The 23,752-nt window shown below is 36.0% G+C and overlaps 1 protein-coding gene across 1 annotated transcript in view; it reads left to right on the top strand.

The window, feature by feature from the left end:
- The window catches only part of SPATA18 (spermatogenesis associated 18), a 59,365-nt gene that overhangs the window by 13,329 nt on the left and 22,284 nt on the right, over positions 1-23,752 (top strand). Inside the window, exons 2-13 of the mRNA XM_044681733.1 lie at positions 330-435; positions 573-688; positions 1,715-1,818; positions 4,488-4,577; positions 5,728-5,862; positions 8,745-9,003; positions 9,911-10,069; positions 10,845-11,020; positions 12,613-12,736; positions 13,964-14,042; positions 16,082-16,127; positions 20,176-20,210. Of these exons, the coding sequence (XP_044537668.1) occupies positions 330-435; positions 573-688; positions 1,715-1,818; positions 4,488-4,577; positions 5,728-5,862; positions 8,745-9,003; positions 9,911-10,069; positions 10,845-11,020; positions 12,613-12,736; positions 13,964-14,042; positions 16,082-16,127; positions 20,176-20,210 (1,429 nt within the window). The remainder of the gene's footprint in view (positions 1-329; positions 436-572; positions 689-1,714; positions 1,819-4,487; positions 4,578-5,727; positions 5,863-8,744; positions 9,004-9,910; positions 10,070-10,844; positions 11,021-12,612; positions 12,737-13,963; positions 14,043-16,081; positions 16,128-20,175; positions 20,211-23,752) is intronic.

The following is a 23,752-nucleotide window of genomic DNA, read 5'->3' as shown; positions in this document are numbered from 1 at the left end:
GAATACAAATCTCTTTGAAAAATTGCTGATACAGGTAAAAATATGTTTTACTTTATACCAGCAGCATATGAAAGAATCTGAACTAGCAAGACATAATTTATGGAGTGATTATTTTTGTAAAAGAATTTTCCCCAATTCAAAAGGATTTTCTGTAAGGTTCCGTTAGACAGATAGCTATCTCTGAATATACTTAAATATGATTCATTTACACACATTTATCTGATGCACAATATGAAACATATCTGTTGTATAAAATTAGATATTTATCTGGCTTGGAATGATTTTCAGAGTGGAGGACTATACTTATCCTTGATGACTTGGCTTTGCAGATAAACTCATGTGATCAAAACTTGAATTGCTGCTGTGAAATGCTTGAACTGAATTCTAAAATACAAGGGCAACTCTTCACAATCCTGAACCTAATAGCACAAGAAGGTAAGAAAGAGCTTTAAACCTTTGCACATGTCATGCATTTGCTCTCTTTTCTTCCTTTCTATGAGTTCCAAACAGTAGATGAAAATGCATGTCCATGCCTGCTGCCTCTCACTGTCTTGACTTATTTATTCTCCTAGGTGGACATTACGCTGGAGTGGAAATAATAAAATCTCGATTTCTGCCTTGGCTGGGAACTTGTTTCTCCAATACTACCATAACAAAATCCACAGACGGCAACTTGATTCTTTTTCAGGTAGCACATATTAAATGAAAAAACCCCAATTTTCATCAGGGTCATACACTTATTACTTATTATGAGCAATGTGTTCTGGTAGGCTCTGTCAAAGGTTAGAACAATGCTTGGCACAAAGTAAATGCCCATTGATTGAGTTGCTTATAATACATAGTGTCCATTCTCAAGTGCCTTACAATCAGTCTGGCAAACAAGACTTATACAAATATTTCTGCAAACTCTCCTCTGCTAGGTGCCAAATGAGTAGTAGAGACAATGTGTTATTGGCCTTCAGAGGCTATCAAGTGGGAGAATGGAGATGCTTTGAATTTTTGATCTGTATTTTTGAGCATGAAAAACAAAACATATTGAAAACTCCCCAGTACATAAAGGCAGTTTCCTTTCACTGACTCAGCAAATCAGTTCCATAAAGACTTATAGCTAGTATAATGGTGGGGCAATGCCAGTTTTTGCTCAGTCATAGAACAAGGTGGGAAGTAGGTATATTTACTTTTCCCAAGGAGATAGGAAGTGTGGTTGTTACCATGGAAAAGAGGACTATAATTAGTGTCAGGAAACCAGGATTTGAATCCTGACTCTGACCACTCATTAATTAACAATGGACAAAACTAACATTTTAGAAAATGATTGTCAAAAATTGTTTTTACATGTATGTAATTAGGAAAAAATAAAATATTTCTTAAAAACCCAGTAGGCAAAACTCTTAACTTCTTTGAACTCTCAGTTTTCTTACCTACTTTAAAGTTTTAATGAAAAAGGTAAGGTACTTTGTAAACTTCTTAAAGCACATTATAAAAGTGAGCTGTGATAATGGTAATAATGGTGAATATTATAGGTATGATTTTGTCTGGGAAAATAAAGCCATAGTAACTTTTACCCCCCTAAACTTTACAAACTTTTGTGACATTCTCTTTATTATATTATTATATTGTTCAGAAAAAATGCTGCTTTGTGCACAATTTTCTGAAGATATAAGATTTTAGACAATTTAAAAAATTTGTTTCATTGAAGGAGTCATGTGAAAAGGACAAACAGCTACGAGAACTTTCTGCTACTCGGGAACGGGAGATACAGCAGTTAGATTCAGAACTGAATTCAACTCGTGTACAGCTCAACATGGTTCAACAAGAGTAAGAGGAAAAATAAGTTTTTTTTTTCTAAGATAAAATGCTATTTTTTTCCATTCAGTTTCATTAAAAATTTTGTTTTAAGCATGGAAATGAACATTTTGACACACAGTTAATGTGGTCATGGAAACTTTGTAGATAAATAATAAGGTTAAAGGGTTTGAGAAAAATGATGACTTGGTGTTTAGTTACCTAATATTTCTTAAAATATGGTGATCTAAAACACAATAGGGTATATATAGGGGAGTATTTATTCCCTTTCTGGTATACTTCTTTCCAAAGGACTTTCAGCTCTCTTTAGCTAAAAGAGGGTAGCTAAAGACTATCTTGAGATTCAAGATCACTTGGGATTGAAAGATAAACAAAGACAACCGAAGGGTAGGGGTAAAATCTACAAGGGAGTAAAATTGGAAGTAGGATAGAAATATAAGACATCATGATGCAATTATCTAGCACCTTTGGCCAGTTTGCAAACAAAGATCAAATGTCAAATATTTGAAAATTAATAAGTATTACAGTTTTTAAAAAGATATATAAGAAAAAATGACAGGTTTATATCAACCAAAATTTGTCAAATACTACTTGTAAAGTACTATGGAAAGAGGAAAAGGCGATAGTTGGTAGAATTTAGCCTCAAAGGGTCTGTAATTTAATGGGACTGAGGAGACAAACATATATATGAAAATTTTAATAAAATATGTATAACCCTTCCTTTCTACTATGGTATCTCTGTTATTTTTAATGATAGGAACAATGGAATACTTTTTAACCAGTTCTAGTTTGTGATAAAAGAAGACATATAGTACCCTGATATAAATTTAAAAAATATATTACAATATATTACTTTAAAAGCCAAGTTAGAAGATTTTAGAAAAAATAACCTCTTGTATAAGATTGTTAATCTCTGCTACAAAGTATATCTGCCAGTTTGGCCCTACAAATGAGTAATAGGTCCATGAGATGATGAATCATTTAAACCAAGCAAGCAGGTAAACACTTGTTGAACACCTATTGTGTACCAGGCACTGTGCCAGGTGCCATAAAGTTTTGAATTAGAAGGAAGATCAGAGAGGAGAAACCCTTTTTGGAACCACATGGAATGGAGAGATATCCTTGGATGAAGTGAGCTTAGGTCCTAGTTTTGGGATGGTTACTAGATCTGATGCCAGTGTGGGATATAAGTGAAGAGGAGACTGGTCTCTCATCCCCAAGAGCAGAATCAATTCAGATAATTTTGTTAGAAGAATTAGCTTCAGGCATACTTGAATGAGATTCAGAGAAATTGATTGAATCAAGAGAAAGAACTTCTCTCTAAGGATAAATAATCCCTGAAAAGACAAAAAGAAATAGTTGTACAAAGGAAAAAAGAAAATCTTCTCTAAGAGACTTGTGTGGAACTGAGATTTTAAAAATGTATCAAATAAGATTGAAGTAAGGGCAGGTAACAGAATAAAGAAGATGTAAGCAAATGGTGGATTACTACAAAAGCATGGAAGAAAAAAGCTTTCACTCAACTAGCATAGCATTTGGATACTCAGGGTCATCTCTACACTGTGAGAAAGGATTGTAGGAATACTTTACAGGAATTCCTCTTATAGAGCTCTGAAGAAAATCTTTGTAATTGTCTGAAAGGATGAAATACTATTTTTAAGGAGAAAGTAAAGGAAGGGAGAAAATGGGGAGAGGTGGAAGAAATTGTATCCTTCCCCTTCACCAGCTGGGAACAAGGAACCCAAGAAATAGAAGGTAGGGAGAGAACAGCAGATAGTGTTTTGCTGACACAAAAGAATAGCAACATCTATCATACAGAAGGGGCCCTTACTGGAGACCAACAAGACACAAAGAATTTGAATGTCTAGGAAGACTAGGAAATTCTAATAGGCATGGGTAAAACAGAGAAATGTTGCCATACTTAGACCTAGAAAAGACCTAGAGAATTGTAAACTGGCCTGTGATGTCAATCTTAAAATTAGGAACAAAACTGGTGGTCAAAGAAAATGAGCAGTTGAAACTATTAGAGGGGTGAGGTAGAAGAAGAAAGATTCTGAGGGATTTATGGAAAAGAACGCTACCTACATTCAGAGGAAGAATTATAGGAGTGGAAACAGAAGAAAAACAACTGCTTGAACACATGGGTTGAGGTGGACATGATTGGGGATGTAGACTCGAAACTACCACACCAATGCAACTATCAACAATTTGGAAATAGGTCTTGATCAATGACACATGTTAAAACCAGTGGAAAATACGCATCAGCCATGGGGGAGGGGAGCTCGGGGAGTGAAGGGGAAAGTAAGAGCATGAATTATGTAACCATGTTAACTTTTCTAAAAAATAAATATTAATAAATGTTTAAAAAAAAGGATTAGTTAAAAGTAACCTTTATTGTGTGTGCTATATTTTCTTAGCACTAATTATTATATAATGTTTTTTTTGAGAAATGGAATTTCAATTATTTTCTGGCATATTTGCTTTTGTTTACCAAAGACCATTAGTAAATGTTAGCACAGAAACCTCACGTGATATTTTTACTATGAATGAAGATATCTATTCACAACTGGGTCTTCTCTCCCTTTCCCAAATCAGTGAATTTTCTGGAAGAACTTGTGCTTAATTTGTAAAGTCTAGAAGAACTGTGAAAATCTTTCGTTAGCTACTGATCTCTCTTACAGTCTGAGAAAAACTAAGATGGATCTTGAGGATGTCAGGACCAGATCAGCTACAGCCCTTTTGGCTGCTGAGGACGAAATACTTCATCTAAGGTTGCAGTAAGAAAAAAACTGCCTCGGCTATATTTGGTGGTGGCCTGTTGATTAATCTTTGCTTTGCCAATTCTTGCCAATTCTATTTCTGTTTTTCATTATTCTCTTATCATATGGGATAATGGTCAAACTTACTAATCAAATGATAGAGGAGAAGAAATCTTTAAAAAAGCAATAAAAATTGTTTAATCATAGGTTAGGTGACTATGTATCAAGCAAAGAAGTTTTTCTTCCCCTTTTTATTTCTGTTCCTGACCCTGAGATATTGCAGAGTTTTAGCCATCAGTAAGAAATTTTAAAAAATTCAAATATGGATTAATGATTTCAGTTGTGTAGAGAACTGATGATGCAGATGAGGAACTCTTCTATAACTTCATTTTAGGCAATTTTTATTTCTCTTTCCACTAGAGGAAAGCTTTCTTTAATTGCTGTCTCATAAGTTGTCTGGTCTGATTTTTCTGATTGTAATCCCTAAGTGATGAAGATCTTGATAATTTGCATCCCTTTCATCTAGGTATTTAGTAATTTTGTTCTCTTCTTGTATTGCTATTCTTGAATTGTGTCAGTTAAGTTTTTAAAATGGGTTCTTTGAAACCATTCAAAGTATTTTTCCAGATAAAAAATAATTCATTTGAGAAATTATAAAGTTTTCAAGATCTTCAGTACTTATTAGTTCATGCCTAAGATGTATATATGTATATATATATATATATATATATATATATAAGATTAAAATATATTTGAGGGTAAAAGCATGCATTTCTTTCCTCCAACCCCCTTTCATTAATTTTGATAAAGTCCTAATAGATTTTTAGAGGCCAAATTCTTTCACATCTTGTCTAATCTAGACAATTGAAAACATATTTTTTACTCTATAAGGACTTCTAGTTGCCCTTACACTGTTCTGACATGACACCAACGACCTAGGTGAGTATCATCTGTAGGAAAAAAAGAGTTATGCATTCTGAGTCAATAGATATAGAATGACATTCTGACACCTGGGTTTCTTTGCATTAATAAACTTTCTCATTGCTCCTTTGTATTTTCATGGAACTTTTGCTACTGAAAAAAGGGATCTGATAGTGGAGCAGGTGCCATGTTAAGCATGAATGCTATTGCTCATTGAATTTTTTCTTCTCTTGTGATTAAGACTCAAGACTCTTCAATCCCAGGAGGAGGCCCGCAAACGTAGCTTTGACATGCTAACTGACTATGAACGCCAACTTCGGAATCTGAAAGATGAGATTGCTGTCCTGACTGCAGAAAAATCTGCCCTCCAGAACAGGTCTGTGATCTAGCCTGAGACACATGCTTCCAAATTCTCTCATTATAGAAAATATTTCCAAATGAGATTTTAATGTTAGAGAGAAAATATGGAATGATGATGGGACCTGAAGTCAAGAGAAACCTGGGTTGGAATCCTAGCTCTTTCCATTTACATTAGGACCTTGTGCAAGTTGCAGCTTCTCTAAGCCCCAATTTCTAATAAATGGGGATAATAATATTACCACTTCTCTCAAAGTTGTTGTAAGGAAAGTGCTTTGTAAATCAAAAGATTCTGTAAATTTGTTATCATTACGTAAATGAAATATCTTTTTGTTACCACATTGATGGAGGACTGTCTTTTGGGTGGAAACAAAGAAAGTTATGTTTTTCTAATATTATAATATTATGTAACTCAAACAAATAATAAAAGATCGTCTTCTTCTACATTCTTCTACAGGATTTTTGCACTTAGACAACATTCTTGCACTGAGTTCTGGGTCTTGCTGGCACCACCAGCCAGAGGGTATTAGGGAGGCCTATGGCACTACAGTGGGAAGTATATGAAGACAGAAATTGTGGGCAGGGGTTTCTTTATACTTGGGAACATATATTTTGTATGTTTAGGAAGCCTAGGAATTTATTAAAGTCCCAAAGGCATGGGTGAAGAAGACAAATGCCTACCAAGGGAATTTTATGCCAATATTGAAGCTATAGGAAACAAGTCAGAATTATATTTTGAGAAAACTCGTGACCTGAAGTCACACTTGAAAGCCTGAACTCATAATGCAAGGAGGCCTTTGTCTGGTGGGTTCCCATTTCCCAAGGCCTTTGGGCCATATAGGGGGACTTTTTGGTGGGGTTTTGGGGCCAATTCTATAAAAGGGGTGACCTTCTGGCCATATTTCTTGTAGGATCCTATCCTTTCTAGATCTGAGCAATTTCTTTCCCTCTCTTTGCGTTATGTCTTTTTCCCTCGTCCTCTTAGAAACTTAAGCAAAATCGTTCATTCCTTAGTCTAGCATTCAAGGTCCCTGACAGTCTGTCACCAACTCATGTTTGTAGCTGGATCCTAATACCATTCCACTTTATGACTTCTACACTCTAGACTAACTAGATACTCATTGAATCATGAAGACACCTCAGGCTTCCTGTCCCCATGCCTTTGTGCTCATCCCTTTCCTCCTGCCTAGAATGCTCTTCCTTTCCCTCTCCATTACTTCCCTTCCTCTTCTCTTGTTGAAATGTTCCTCAACCTTCCACACCAACTCCATGAAACCTGCCCTCCTCTTCCCTCAATAAGAGCTGAACTTTTGCCCTAAAGAACTCTCACTGTCCCTTGTCTGCTCTTCTTAAATGCACTCATTTTATTTTGTGCTGTAATTATTTTACAGGTCTTATGTCCCCTAATGGTGATAACAGCTCTCATTTATAGAGCGCTTTAAAATTTGCAAAACATTTCCCCCCTTAATAACCCTGTGAAGATAAGTAATGCAAATATTATTACGGTCACAAGGACTCAAACCACACTCTTCCAATGCCAGATCTAGTGCTCCTGCCCCAATGGCCCGTATTCCAGAGAGACTATACATTCTTTAAGAGCAAGGCCTAGTTCTTAATCTTGTTTTCATCTGTGCTTTGTGTCACTGAACGAACATTTAAGAAATGTTTGTGGAATTGAATTCAGGTATAGTCAAATGAAATGGGCATTGTGAGCCCCAAGTAAGCTGTCTGGTTTTGGCTCATTTTATTCAACAAACTCCATTCCTCTTCTGGCTCTTTATACTTCTTTTTGGTTCCTGTGAAGATTGAAAAGAAAAACTACCTGACTCTCTGATCTCTTTTGAAAAAACTTTATTCAAAGAAAAAAAAAACCCACTGGGAGTTCCTTAGCTGAAATGAATTACAGACCCAGCTCCTCTGAATCTTCTCAGTCAAAGGCCTCTCCCAAGCACAGGATTGGTCCTTATATAGACCAATCCTGTGCCTGGAAATAGGGGTGTGTGGACTCTTCCCTGCATGGGATTGGTCCTTCGTTGGACCAATCCCATGCCAGAAAATTGGGGGGAACATGGTCCTTCTCCTAGCATGAGATTTGGTCCATTCAAGGGCAAGTAGAAGGGGGACCCCTGAGGCATACTGAGGGATGCAGTCTCCCCCTATTCCCCCTACCCCCCATAACATTTAGAAACACCCTGAATCCCCACTTTCATCTGTGCTATGGTTTCTCATCTTCTTCTTTATCCTCTATTATTGACACTTTCCATACCATTTGTTCCCCACAGGAACGCATCCCTGTTTCTGGTTCCATTTCTTCAAAGCTAGCCCACCGAATACACTTAGTTGTGGCAAGATATCCCTGCATGCTAATAGCAAAATGGCATTTTGGGGGATGTTCCAGGATATCTGAACAGGAGCAATGTGAAGACAAACAATTCTTTAACTGAAGGAACACCCTAATGCTGGGACATGTAAACAAATAAAATCGTCTCTTTGGATCAGAGTTTTCAGAAGGCTCTTATCAAAATGCGTGTTCATGTGTGGGGCTGATGCTGTTTACACTGATAGAAAGGTTCAGGCTATTTTCTGAACTGTGAACACTTAGGTAGAATCTAATATGTAGAGAAGGTGGAATGGTAGAGCAGAAAGTGCACTAGATTTTGAATGAGAGGACCTGAGTTTAAAAGCCCCGCTCTCCCTGTGGGACAAGAGGGAAATCACTTACTCTCTCTGCCTCTCCATTTCTTTATCTCAAAAACAAGGAGTTTGGACTAGATGGCTTCTAAAGCCCTGCCCACATCGAACTCTATGATCCTGCGTATAAGGAGAAGGAGCTGGGGCTCATAGCACAACCTGCTGCTGACTGAGAGTTTTAAAATGCTTTTCATTCCTTTTCTCTAGTAGATGCTCTAGGAGCCCTTCTCCTTGCCGGACCAGCTATCCCAGCAGGCCCGACAGTCCTGTTAAGAAAGAGAAGCCCTCGTTAGAAACATCTATAGCAATTCCAACCAACAAGATGACAAGCAATGCCACTCGCAAAGCTTGTCTCTTGGACCGTTTTAGTGATGCATATGCTTATGCCCGCCTGGAAGCTCAGAACTTGCTCAAGCAATACATTGATCGTTTGGAAACAATACAGAGGATCATCTATATTGCCACAGTGGTATGACCTAAAATTACTGTGATACTGATGTCTTTGGTGATTGTTTGCACATAGTTTGGTATTTACTAATAGGGTTTGGAAAGGCTATAGTAGATCATTAATTTATTAAAGAAATTCCTCCCTCCCTACCTCTTTTCCTTCCTTCCTTCCTTCCTTCCTTCCTTCCTTCCTTCCTTCCTTCCTTCCTTCCTTCCTTCCTTCCTTCCTTCCTTTTTTCCTTCCTTCCTTCCTTCCTATCTTCTTTCCTCCCACCCTCCCTTCCTTTTTCCTTCCCTTCCTCCTTCCCTTCCTTTCTCCCTCCCTCCCCATGATGTATTTATTTATATATATTTGCACATGTGTATATAATGATGTGCACACACATGCTATATATAATTCTGTAAAATTTTAGTACTATAAGAAACTTGATATTATTTAGTCGTCCAACCTATTCATTATACAAATGAGGAAATAAAACCAGAAAGATCAAATGACTTGGTCAAAGTCACAGTGAATTAATAGTAGAACCATATGATTTCCTGATCTTTCTTGCCCAATAGTATGATGCTTCTTTGGGTTCACCAAATCAGCTACCATGATTAGGCAAATGCTTTTAGAATTTAAATGATTTATTTCTCTATTTCCATGCACCATGCTAAATTATTGACAAACATAGACTTTAGATTACTGTCAGCTGACTTGAAAACTATTCAATTTCTTAGCCTTTTTATTTGTGCACTTTTTGATTCAAGGACAGAGACTCTGTTGAAACCCTTAAAATTTCTTCCCATACCAAAACTTCTATCTTAACATCTTAGGTCAACAGGAAACCAAAAAAGTATTTTGTTTTAATCATGGTTGTTTTGTAGTCCCTGCTTTAACATCCCTTTCACTAAGTAAAAATATGGCATTTTTTTTTAATGTTCAGGAGTCTTTCCATGTAGCCAAGCTGGCATTCATACACTTCAAAGTACATGTGAAGAAGTGTTTAACACCCAGTCATGGGGGCCCAGAAGCTCTTGAGAATGCTGTCATGGATTACACAGCTGACCATCTTGATTTATATGATGTTCAACACAGTGTTAATGTAAGTACCAGATATTTTAAAAATAATGAATGTACTCTGTTAATGAGTTGTTGGCTAGAATATAATCTATGCCACTATAAGTTTATTTTATTTTTATACCATACCTCTATTTGTAAATATCTACTTTATTGCTATAGTTATAACATATACATATATATATATTAAACATATATATATATACATATATATGGAGAGAGAGAGAGAGAGAGAGAGAGAGAGAGAGAGAGAGAGAAGAGAAGAGAAGAGAAGAGAAGAGAAGAGAAGAGAAGAGAAGAGAAGAGAAGAGAAGAGAAGAGAAGAGTTGAGTTACATGCTTGCTGGGCGTTTATTGACTTTGGCTTCTTTAGAAGTTTTATTGGACTAAGTTGACCATACTACCATATTTTGTGTTCTTAAGATAAGCTATGAACAAGATATCTCCAGTATAGGTAAATCTTGAATTTGCTTAGAATGGCAAAATAAAGGTAAGAAAAAAGCCACTCATTTGTATTCTTCATTTTGCATTGCTTAGGCTGGCACTGTACATTTTATATTTCCTTTTGGGATCTCTCCTCTTCTTGCTTCTTTGTTTCTATTATTGTCCTTCCTTCTTTATGCCTTATTGCAGGAGTAGGCAATAGTAAAGATGTAATTTCCATTCTTTTTCTAAATGCATTTTTTCTTCTCTTTTCACAATGGCCCACCCAAATCCATTTTTCTCATCTCCCACATATATAAAAGCTTTAGGAGGTCCTAATTTCTTGTCACAAATGAATAATGTCTTTTATATTTTCAGGATGTGATTTGTGCCATGAATATGAACCCCAAGATTTCTTTTCCACCTCAAGTTGACTATAAGCTCATCGACTGCTTCATCAGGGAGATGTGTTATATTGCATTTGCAATGCAGACTTTGGAGCCTCCCCTAGACATTGCATTTGGTGCTGATGGAGAGGTTTTTAATGATTGCAAGTAAGAAAACTTATCTATAGAAATAAAAGCTAAAAAAAATCTTACAAATCAGCTAGAGTGTAGCTTCTGAGTCTACGTGGGGCTGCCCCCAACTTTGGGAAAATGTTATCCTGGAGAAAGAACATTGACAATGGAGTCAGAAGTCATAGCTTGACCCCTAGATGTGGCTGCTGCCTCCTTATCACTGTTATTACAGTAATAATTATGATAATGAATACTATTATAAGCCTCTTCATTTTGAACAGTTTTCTCCTTATTAAATGGGATTCAGTTGTAGTGTAAGTACAACTCATTAGGATATAGTGTGGGTTAATGGATACATGATTGAAGAATCTTAGAAAAAAGGTGCCATATAAATTCATAATTGTATTACTGAATATTTATGGTATCATAATCATATCAGAACACTGATTCCGCAATCTTTCCAAATTTTGAATTATCTATTTCAGTTTGATATTAGTTTCCCTCTAAAAGTTCCCCATGGTGGGCTTTTCTTTCTAATGATTAGAAATTAAAATTAATTTTGTCTTTTAAAAATCTGACTAATAACACTTAAATCTCACCTCTCCATATAAATGTGATCTCTAAATTGTAACCAAAGCAGAATTGGGAATCACAGCTCTAGGCTTTGTTTGGTTTTTAGGGTTTTGCTGACCTTTAATGGCTACTCAATAGCCACATATGGTCATAAGAGGAGAATAATAAGTACTTTCCTACACCAAATACAATGTACAGTTGTTACAATATTACACTAATATTATATAGTATTACAATAATAATGGATTTTATTATATCTCATCATATCTCATGTTTTCTAGCTGCTGTCATTGCTACTCTTAGTCTTTCAATCAATATCTAGGTTTCAGATAATTTTTCTCTAGTTTCTTTTGCAAGATATTTAATGAAATTTTCCTCATTCCTTTTGTATATATCTCTCCATAGGAGAATTTGCCACTAGAAATCATTGGCAAATTTTAGAACCACAAAATTGTGGAGTACTAAAATTACAAAGGGATTGCAGAGGTCATGCAGTCTAACATTTCTCTCAGGGAAGAATCCCTGACAGATTAAGTATATCTAATGAAATAAAACTCCCTGGCATGTAACTTAGACTAGGACACCATTAGACATAGCTGTCCATTAGAAAAGTTTTCCTGTATGATCAGCCTTTTTCTGCTGTTAGTAACTTTCTCCCAATGGTCCTGGCTTAGCCCTCAGAAGCCAAGGAGATATCAATGCATTTTATCTTGTTTCTCTCTGTTTTCTCTTCTTTAAGCCAAAATGTATGTCTTTATCTGAACTATTTCTCAGTGATTCTTTAAAATTTGCTCACCATCCCAGTCATTCTAATGTGTACATGCTCCAGTTAATTGTCCCTACCAGTTCATGATACCTCAGATCTGGTACATCCAGGACAGAACTTACTTGTGCTATTTGCTTTACTTTAAAATCTAGTCCCATTATGGTAATTACAAATGAAGTTAGAATCAAAAGTGACTGGTGGTGATCCACTATGGATTCATTCTGGCTTCACATTATTCTCAGCTTGTCTATCTTCACTCTGATAAAATTCTCATCTATGTTTAAAACAGGTATCGCCGCAGCTGTGACTCTGATTTCACGGCTCCCTTGGTCGTCTATCACGTGTGGCCGGCTCTGATGGAGAACGACGCTGTCATCATGAAGGGAGAAGTCGTCACCACGAGAGGGGCTTTTGTACGGAGTCATTATGGAATGGAAACTCATCAAAACTGTTTTCCTCACAGATTCCTGACAGTTTTTATAACCAAACGCCACACGATCCATTGATTCCACAAAGAATTTCATAAAAACAATCATTTGAAAAGGTTTCACATAAAGGGGAGAAGGAAGTGTACGGTCCAGTGGGTAGGCTCGAGGAGAACTAAGTCTGTTCTTTGGCTCTGCCGCAGATTTAACAGGTTTTCCTGGGCAGTAAGCTTCCTAATGGGAGAAGTAATATTTATTTACCTTCACCCTCTCTGGAAATTATGTTGTGAAGTTATAGGGGCAAAATCCTTTATTCCATTCCATCATGGAGACCCTGTGGAGTCCTACAACATTTCAAATTTTCAATCAATCTTAAGGATTTTGCTCAAATCCTTATATCCTTTCATTGGAAGTCATAATGAACCTGATCTCCTCCCTACTCATTTTTAGGGAGGAGAGGTGAGGACTTGAAACTAGTGTTCCTCATGGATGCGTTGCTTCCCTATGCATAAGCATCCTGCCCTGTGTATGACTTCCACATTTTGTCCCCAAATGGGGTTTAGTTGGGAGAACATTGAGGGGTTTCAATAGTGGTTGTGGATGCATGACTATATTCTGTATAATGTTCATCATATAACTTATATATCACTGCTTCCTGTAGTGGAGAGTAACATTCTACTCCCAGTCACTATATAAGAGCCTGGAGGCAAACAGAATAGCCTCTGCTTTCTCTTTCCTTTGAGCTGGGGAATGGGGAAGGTAATGACCAGAAGTCTATCTAGAGACCAAGAGGAGAATTAAACCCAACAAGTTTCTTTTGCATAATTTCAATTTTGTAATGAATTAAAAGGAATTTATGCAGCACAGTACAGGCAAAATCCCATTATAATGAATAACATCATAGTAAAGAGTTCTAGATGACAAAACTATTTCCATGTTTCAGTTCAGAAATAGCAATGACATTTTGTTGAAATGATTACAAAAATCTTCATTCACTGAAAGACAAGACAAAAAAAATGTTCTTTTCCGTTCCTGCCCATGAAATAATCACTTCTTGTATTAAAACACCCATTTGCATTGCAGCAGGAATCAGAGGATAGTATTTTATAGCTATAGGAAACAAAAGTGTTGTCCATCAGGGTTAAGATCAGTAATAATTGGGTCCAAAGCTATCCCCATACATATGACCTTTTTTATTTCTGTTTTTAGATTCAGTGGTCACCTGCGACAACCACCATCCGCAGTAGAAGCAGGAGCTTAAGCCCTAGTCGTTACCACAGCAGTATGGCTAGAAGTGAGGTATTTATCAATTTAATGATCTTGAATTCTATGAATCACATTTTTATCTTGAGGAGGCAGTAATTATCATTCCTCTAACAGTTCCTTATAGGAAAATTAATGGCTATATTGATCTGAATATAGGTTAGACTTTCTCCATATCTGGTTTGTAAGAAAACCCTGTGTTCATTATCTTATTCCTTATTTATTTTTTCATTTTTATCATTAACTGTACTCTTTATGACAAAGACCCCCAAATGGCAAAAATTAGTAAAACATTTTATTTGAATTAAAGGAAATTTAAAATAATACATCTCACTGTGAAACATACTTTTATATAATAATTTTCAATTTTTCTATAATGTAGTTTTCAGTTTTATGCGCCCATATGTATCTATGTGTTCTTTTCCTATATTTCCATACATATTTTCACAATATTCTCATGTTAGGGTTGCAGTCTACATTTAGGAAAAAAAATCTATATTTGGATCAATATGATGCCCATCTATGTGTAGAATGATGATTTGCTAGCATAGCATGAGGCAGCTTGGAACTGCAAAGAAAGTACTGACTCAGGATTCTAAGGATCAATATTCATGTTCTGCTTTTGACACTATCTGCATAACTCAGAAAAGCCATTTAACTTCCCAGGGCCTCAGTTAACTTTTCTGTAAAATAAAGGTGTTGTACCAGATGATCTTTGAGGTCCCACTAGAGCTGTTGATGAATCACCAGGCTTCATGGGGGGGTGGTGGGGGGGGGGGTAGCATTTGAGCTGGGTTTTATATAGAGAAAAATATTTCAACAAACGAAAATATGGGAAGTGTGTGTTCCAGATAAGAGGTGGTAGGAAAGGGTAGTAAAGACCAATTAGTAGTATGGCTTGTCTGGAACCTACAATTGTATTAAGGATGGCAGAAATAGAAAGGAAGGCTGGAACAGTAAATGGGAGGCAAATTGTGGAGGCTAGGGTCAGAGTTTAAAGTGCCTGATATAGGAGTGTGTATTGAATTCCTTAGGCAATGGGGAGCTACCCATGAAAGCTTTTGAGCAGAATGATTGATCAACCCTGTACAGTGGGAAGATTACTTTGGCAGGTATGTGAAGGGTAGGTTGGAAGGAGGGAGAGATCTAAGGAAGAAAGACCAGAGGAGAAGCTATAGAAATAGTCTGAGTGAGAAGTTATAAAGGGGAAGTAGGGTCCTGGCAGTGTGCCTAGACTTTGATCACCATATACAGCAACTAAAGGAGGAATAGAGAAAGTCAAAGAAGATTATTTGAGATTTTGCTCCTCTGTATCTTGGAGGATGATGGTACTATCAACAGGAATATTGTTGTTTATTCTTTTATAGAAAATAGTTTATGTCTAGAAAGAATCAGATTTACTCTCCTTCCCCATTAGATTTTAATACTCTTTGTTCTAATATTTGAATGAAAATCACACATAAAGTAGAGATTATGTGATTGTAGGTTCACTTGGTTCTAGTTCATTAGTTCCAGATTCTTCTTTAACTTGCTTATGTGAATCTGGAAAAAGATCTAAATAATCCTGCTTTTTCTATACTTTGATATTATGTATCTTTTTAACAGATAATAAAGCAACTTAATAATAGCTAGCATTTATATAGTTCTTCATTTTGCAAAGCACTTTATCTTACGTGATTTTTATTATTATCCCCATAGGGCAAGTGTTATTATCTCATTTTACAAATGAAGGAACTCACTTGCTTAGGGTCACGTAGCTAGTTAAAGGTCTGAGGTCACATTCGAACCCAGGTCTTCCTGATTCCAACTCCACTGATCTATTCTCTGTGTCCTTGAGCTGCCTCAAACTATGACAAACTAACATTAATTCCCAGTTTTAAAAATTATTATTATTATATTCTTATAAAGTCTAATAAGAGCTACAATTGACAAACAACTTCAAAACAAAAAAAATTAATTCTTAGGTGCCCTGAAGGTAGTCACTATTTAGCCTAGTATTAAGGGGAAAAAAGAATAACTTTGTTATGAGCTTATATATCTGATCTTTTCTTCTTCTTCTATGTTTTGTAGGCACCAAGAAAGCGAAGCCCTTCTCCAGAAAGGACTACACATTCAAGTAAGTGGAGATTAGTTTAGGTAGATTAAAAAATTCAAACTCTTCATAGTTCTTTCAGCCTTTCAAATGTGTCTTCTCTGATGGATGACCCACCACGGTTGGATATCTCAGAGATATTGATGTTCCTGGTTGATGTAGGCAAGCTCTTAAAAGGCAGAACTCAGGAAACTTGGATTCAAATCTTGGCTCCACCACTCACTTACTTATTAGCTGGGGGCCTTAGGACTCAGTTTTTGGGGTTACATGATAAACAGGATGTAAAAACACTTTGGAGACCATACAGTGCAACGTAAATGTAGGTGGTATTTCCATGCCTTTCGCTCTTGACTGTTTGCTAAGGACGTGGAAGCGGACAATCCTGCCCATCCTTTAGGGTGCTTTAGTGTTCTCTAAGAAATAAAGAGCCTTCAGCAAAGGTAGCCTGGTCACTCCTCTGGGAAAAGCTAAAAAGTTTCACCGCTACAAACCTTGTCTGCCCTTCTTGCATTTCAAGCCATGCTCAGAGAAATGGAAAGGAAGTGACAGCTCTGACCCACGTATGTTTTTCTCCACTAGGGTTTTAAGTTGACTGTGGAAGTATTGCTTTGCTCCTGTACATCTGGACAAATGAGCTTCAGTGGTGCTTCCATCTGTTCTAAGAGTTCTTCAAGCCTCACTTAAGGGAATGGGAATATCAATTCTGTATCCCTCTAAGGGGAGAGTTAATTTTTTGGGAGCTTAGTGTGTTTTGATAACTAGATATATTGCTTTCAATATCTTTTAAAAAGATTTAATTTAATTAGTTTGACAAAAATGTGTAAATGTTTATGATCATATTTGTTTGATGTAAGGCTTATCCCAATTGGAATGTTTCCATCCTCATATACCATACTGTATTTTAGCAAACTCTAGAAACAAAGTTAAAAACATTTTAATTCATTGATGTTTAGCCAAAGCTAAAACAACAGGACATTTAATTTCACAGTCTTTTTGTCAGCATCACACATGATCAGCATAATTTTAATTTTAAAACAATTATTGTCATATATGGTGCTTTTTTTGTTTTGTTTTGTTTTGTTTTACCTTTGCGGGAGACAGCATCATCTTGGACTGTGAAAACTTCTATTCTAGCCATAGGGTTAATTATCTGTTTTAAATGTGAAAAGGTTTTAACTAAGGGATTACTGTTACTTTGCTTCTGTGGGCCTTCCACCCCAAATTATAAATACCAGGTCATGAGAATTTACTTATTAAATTTTGACTGTCATTGAGTGCTCATCAGCCCTTCTTTATCTTTTGGAATTACTTTGCTCTGTGTCAATGTATACATGAAGTTTGACATGCTTGATATGTGCTCATTCATGTTTCCATTTAAATGTACATAAAATGTAATTACATTTGAATGAAATCATCCCAACTCCTAAAATCTTGTAAATTACTTCCTCCTTCCCTAGTCAGCTTTTCCTTTATTTGCTGAATAAATAAAATAATTAAAAAAACAAGTTTATAGATGATTGCCTCCTTGGGAACTGATTTTATTCTTTACCCTCTTCACCTACAGACTCAACCTTGAACATAAGCAATAGTTGACCATTTGGGCCCGTGTGTTTTTACAGAGGAATATAGCACTTGTTGCAACAGCTCAAGAAATGGGTTTATTAAATCTATTTTCAAACAAATAGATGATGGTGAAAACTCCTTTTAAGAAATCTTGCTAGCTATACCCTGCTGAGCAAATGGTGAAGGAGTGAGGTTCTTCTCTGCCCCAGTTGTAGTGATTTATCACTTCCATCAGGTGTCATGTTGATATTTTTTCCTCCCTCTTAGTGTTTGTATATTACAATTGCTATGAAACAGCCTCAGAATAGAAAGAATAATGAGGTAGGACTCAGAAGACTGGGGCTCCGCTTGGCTCCTGACTTATAGAACTCATGGTGAGTGAAGGAATCGGGGTCTGTTCCTATCGAGAGATAGGACAACTGCTCCAGTCTCCAAACTCATCCAGCAAAGTCCTCCAAAGCTTAGCCTCTTTGGGCCTCACCTTACTAATTTATGAAATTATAATTAGGCTTGGTGATCTCTATAGTTACTTCTAGACCTCAAATATTCTTTTTTTTGAAAATTTATTATTATTTACTTAGAATACTTTTCCCACCTCTCTTCCCTCTCCCCTCCTAGAGCTGACAAGCAATTCCACTGGGTTATATATGTATCATGTTCAAAACCTATTTCCATGTTATTCATATTTGCAGTAGAGTGATCTTTTAACATCAAAACCCCAAATCACATCCCCTTCGAACAATGTGATCGATCATATATTTTTCTTCTGCATTTCTGCTCCCACAGTTCTTTCTCTGAACGTGGATAGCTTCTTTCTCATAAATCCTCAGAATTGTCCTGGATCATCGCATTGCTGCTAGTAGAAAAACACCTCATATTCTGATTCTGATTCTAATAGTTCTTTTGAAGATCCCATTGCGCGCATGCGCACACGTGCACACACACACAATCCAGCCAATACCAGGGGTTTCTTCTGTGAGCTTATTTATTAACATGTTTGGGAAAGAGCTATATCCATCCCAATTTATATGCACTTTACTCTACAACTGGTAGTTTAGGGCTCCTAAAAGTCTTCAAATCTGTTGAACTATGTTATAACCGAATTGGCAGACCACAATTTTCGAAAAGAACTCTGTGAAATTCCATATGACTAAATCAGGCAGACTCATCGCAGCAAGGTTGGTCTTATTTCATCATCATTATACCTTAGTCTTAGGAACAGTGAAAATGAAAGGCTCATTTCTTGTAGTTTAGGGTGAATGCTTGTTTCCACATCATTGGCAAACCCTCTGATAGTACAATTCAGACAAATTGTGTTTCTGTTAAAACAGGTTGTTTGTAAAGTTCTTTCCTTTCACATGAGAAAGGCCCTTCACACATCAAACACCTATTAGGCTCTGGGATCTAGTTTGATTCTGAATGTCAATGAATCTGATTATCTGTTGCTGGAATCATCAAGAGGTTTCAACTAAAGACTGAATTTGTAATATAAGCCAAGTTAGTGTTCAGATGAGAACACTAAATATTATGTAATTGTTACAGTCAAAGTTTTCCCAACTGTACTTAGGACCCCCCCATACAAATATGACATTGTCCTCATTTTATAGATTAGGAAAACGGATTTGGAAAGATTAAGAGACTACTTCAAAATAGCAAAGGTTATTGAGAAACAGGATTTCCTGACTCCTAATCCAAAATTCTTTTTACGATGCCACATTACTAATATTCAGCCTTCAATATGGATGCAAATATTTAAGAGAACATGGATATACATGAAGTGGTGCACTCAGAATGGAGGACAACATACTATAACTCACTGTAAAGAGAATTTTTGTTCACCATGTAGAATGAAACATAATAATTAGAACAAGGGAAGGCTAATGCTTTAGAATGACCTCAGCTTACTTGCTATTCCTCAGCTTTGACCTTCTACCTCCACCTGTCCTCCTTTCTATAGGCTGTCTCTTATACCTTGATGTACTCCCTCCTCACCAGGGCTTTTTAGAATCCTTTGCTTTCTTCATACTCATATGCTGCTTCCTATGGTAAATCTTTCTGATCCCTTAATATTTTAGAATTCTTTTCCTTCTCATATTATCTTGCATTTACTCATCTGCTTACATGTTCTTTTCCCTGTAGAATATAAGTTCTTTGAGGATAAATAATTAAAAATTTTTTTGTCTTTGTATCCCCAGTACCTAGAACAGCGCCTTGCACACAGTAGACACTTAATAAATGCTTTTGTATTGAGCTGAGTTGCCAAGTACCTCAGAGATCCAGATTTTTTTCTGAAGCATCTCCTACTAGTGATTATCTTGGCACAGTAGACAATTGACCCCGGGGAGGGAAAAGGGGAGAAGGTCAGATTTTTAGGGGTTCCAAGAAGACCTTATAGCATAAAAGAATCCTCCTTGAACATAATAACTGAAATCTTCCCCTGCCCTAAAAGTTTCATTCTTTTAGCTTAAGTTTTGAGCTTAAAAATTTTTTTTTTATTATTTTTCGGCAGGATTGACTTTAAGTTATTACCAGTCATATTTTTGGGTGAGTGAGTTTCAGGCAAATTCCTGAGATTAGGTTTTGACAGTTGAATTTGAAGAGAAATCTGAAAGGGTTGGGAATTGGAGGTAGAGTGGATAAAGGGTGGTAGCAGGGAGGCTAGAGCACCAAAGACATATTTCACTTGAGTCATATTTTTGTCTAGGGCCAGACCTGCCACACACAGACACACACACACCCCATTTGGTTGGTGTAAAAGCCTTGTTCTTTTTCTGCATGCTACCTAGACAGCTTTGGTCTTAAAGAATGGTGTTTGTAAAGCCAAGGGCCCAGCGTGGCATTGATAATTATATATATTATATTGTTATTTCCAAAACCAATTGCTTTGGATTACAAGTTATGGACTTAAAAACAAATTTTATGTCTGTAAATTGTTCTTAGCTTGATTTTAAATCTTTCTTACTGTGCATATTAAAAAAAAGAAAAGAGAAAACAATGCATCTGTTTTTTGTTTGTTTGTTTGTTTGGAATAATACATTTCTTGTGAGTGCTGTTAAGAGAGGTGAAAATCGGACACAGCATAAAGGTTGTATTCATTATATGTGGACAAAAACTGAAGATGACCATAGAACATTTCATAATAAGACAAGAAATCCTTCCTTCCCCTTCTCTTTGCATTCCACATCATCCCCTCCTTTTCAGAAGTAGATTTTAAGTTGCTGTTGATTTCACTGAGAACTGAGTTTCATGAGGGTCCTGAATAATGGTAGTGACCTTTATTCTAAGTGTGAAAAAAGGTATCTGATAGCTTCTCATGATAAGCAAAATTACTATGCAAGATTACTATGCAGTTGTTAGTCACTGGAGGATACATGGTCTGGCAAAAACTTAATATTCATTATATCCTTCATTATCTCAGATAAGAGTTTAAAATTCAAGACATATAGGAAATTAATACAAATATAAAATACCTATTCTGTTAATTCTTTTATTCTAGTTTATTCTAGTAATAGAAAAGCTATTTAATGTTCTGTTGGCAAAGGGATTAAAAAAACTCGTCAATAGAATGACAAGCTAGTAACAGCCAAATGAAAGTTTCTTTCAAATTACTAATAGAGAAATGAAATTCAAAACAATTCTCTGATTTTAGTTCATACTCAGCAAATCTGCAAAGATGACCAAAGTTGTGAATAGTTAATTTTGGAGGTGGTATGAAAAGTCATACTAATATGTTATTTTTAGAGCTGTGAATTGTGCCAACTCTGGAAATTCTTGGAATTCTACTAAAAAAGATTAAAATGATCAAATCCTAGGGGCAGCTGGGTAGCTCAGTGGATTGAGAGCCAGACCTAGAGACAGGAGGTCTTAGGTAGCTGTATGACCCTGGGCAAGTCACTTAACCCCTATTGCCAAGCCCTTACCACTCTTCTGTCTTCGAACTAATACACAGTTTTAATTCTAAGATGGAAGGTAAGGATGTAGAAAAAAATGACTAAATCCTTTGATTCCAAGAAGGTTAAAAAGTCCCAGATCCACCAAATTATTTGCAGCTTTTTTTTTGTAGTATCAAAGAATTGGAAACAAAGTAGACACTCATCTATTATGTAATGGCTGCATAAATTGTGGTACATAAATGTAATTAGAATATTAATGAATTATATAGAATAATGACTATAAAATACAGGAAAGCATGGAAGATTTATGTGAACTCATGCAGAGTGAAGTCAGCAGAACCGGGAAATCAATATATAAGACTTCATTTGTTTCAGTTATGTTCAACTCTTCATGACCCCATTTGGGGTTTTCTTGGCAAAGTTATTTGAGTGGTTTGCCATTTCCTTCTGTAGCATGTTTTATAGATGAGGAAACTGAGGCAAATAGGGTTAAGTGATTTTCCTAGGGTCATATGGCTATTGTCTAAGGCCAGATTTGAACTCAGGAAGATGAGTCTATCTGTTCCATCTGCTGCTCCACCTCGCTGCCTCCTCTACAATGACCTTGACAATGTAAATGGAAAGAACAAAAAAAAACAACTGAAAACTCAGTGCTATATAGTTATAAGGACCCAACCTTGACAATGAAGAAGAATTTGGGGAATGCATCTTCTTCCTTTCTTTTTAGAAGTGAAGGACTCTGAATGAGGAACAATACATAATTCTATTCAAACTACATTGATGTATTGATTAGCTCTGTAGAATTACTTTTGGCTCTTTTTTATTCTTCATTTCAAAGGATGACTTTCTGGCTAGGATGGAAGGAGAAGGGATATAAACAAAAGATATCAAAAACATTTTTCTAGATGCTAGATAGGGATGAGGGGAGAAGAAGATTAGTTTAAAGAAGTTTAGATAAGACAAAGCTCATTCCTTCATTCAGCATCTCTGAATATATACATATAAATAGGGGCATGGTACTAAACATACCAAATATTTAGCCTAAATCATCCTCATAATTTTGTGTTATTTGAATATATACTCTACAAACACAAGCATTTTGGTCCAAATGGTTGTAGTTCATTGAAGAGAAATAATTTATAAGCTTTGTTCTGCCATTACCCGTTTCCATAATGGAACTAATAGAATGTTAATTTAATCTGTGTTTTGGGGACATTTGGTGATTCGTCACAAAAACAGAAATATGAAGATCTTTACAAGTCTGATATCCTCAAGAATGTAATGGAATGAGAACAATTACATACATATATGAGTACAATAAGTTTGTAGTGATCAGTTATGTAATTAAGCATACCATCGAAAATAAAGAGCAGTAAACTAAGGAATAGAAGAAGAAAAGTTATAGAATGGCTATTTTCTTATCTTTCTAGGAGTTTTACATTTCCTTTTGCTCAGATGTAATGTTTGAGCATGAATTTGTGTTTAAAGTTGTGTATATATTTCTTGTGATATGCATTTATATTGTAGGAAACTGGCATAATGGATGCAGAGTTGACCTTGAAGTGAGAAAGATCTAGATTTAAGTTTTGTCTCTAACACATCCTGGCTGTGGGAAAAAAAGGAAGTCCCTTAACTTCTCAGCACTCTTGGCAACTCTAGTAATCTCATATTAAAGATAAGTTGCTGATTTGTATTATTAGTAATACAAAGTCATGAAATTGTGTGTAGACTAAAAAAAATCAGCAATTCTTTTTACACTATAGAGGAAATGAGCAAGACATCTACTATGTGCCACATACTTTGATGAGTGTTTTATAATGTTATTTCACTTGATTCTCATATTATTATTCCCACTTTATAGTTGAGGAAACTGAGGCAATACAGAGGTCAAATGACTTGTCCAGGGTCATATAGCTAATACAATTCTAAGGCTGGATTTAAATTCAGTCTTTCTGATTCCCTATGTCCCCCTAAGTCTGCAGATTGTAAGTGTGCTAGTGAGCACTAGAAGTAGTAGTTATCCTTGATCAAGAAAGATGACTATCATTTTGTCATCCTTTCAAATGATCTATGTCCTTTTGCCTGGTATAGTGGAGTGGAAAGAGGGTTCAAGATCTCTCTTGACATATGCTGGCTAGGTGACCCTCTGCATTGCTCTGGGCCATTCTCCTAAGACCATAAGTTGAAGAGAAG

Source organism: Gracilinanus agilis, chromosome 6, assembly GCF_016433145.1.
Source record: "Gracilinanus agilis isolate LMUSP501 chromosome 6, AgileGrace, whole genome shotgun sequence".
NCBI classification, from domain to species: domain Eukaryota; kingdom Metazoa; phylum Chordata; class Mammalia; order Didelphimorphia; family Didelphidae; genus Gracilinanus; species Gracilinanus agilis.
The sequence above is the reverse complement of the archived record's forward strand: the minus strand, read 5'-3'. Positions and strand labels throughout refer to the sequence as shown.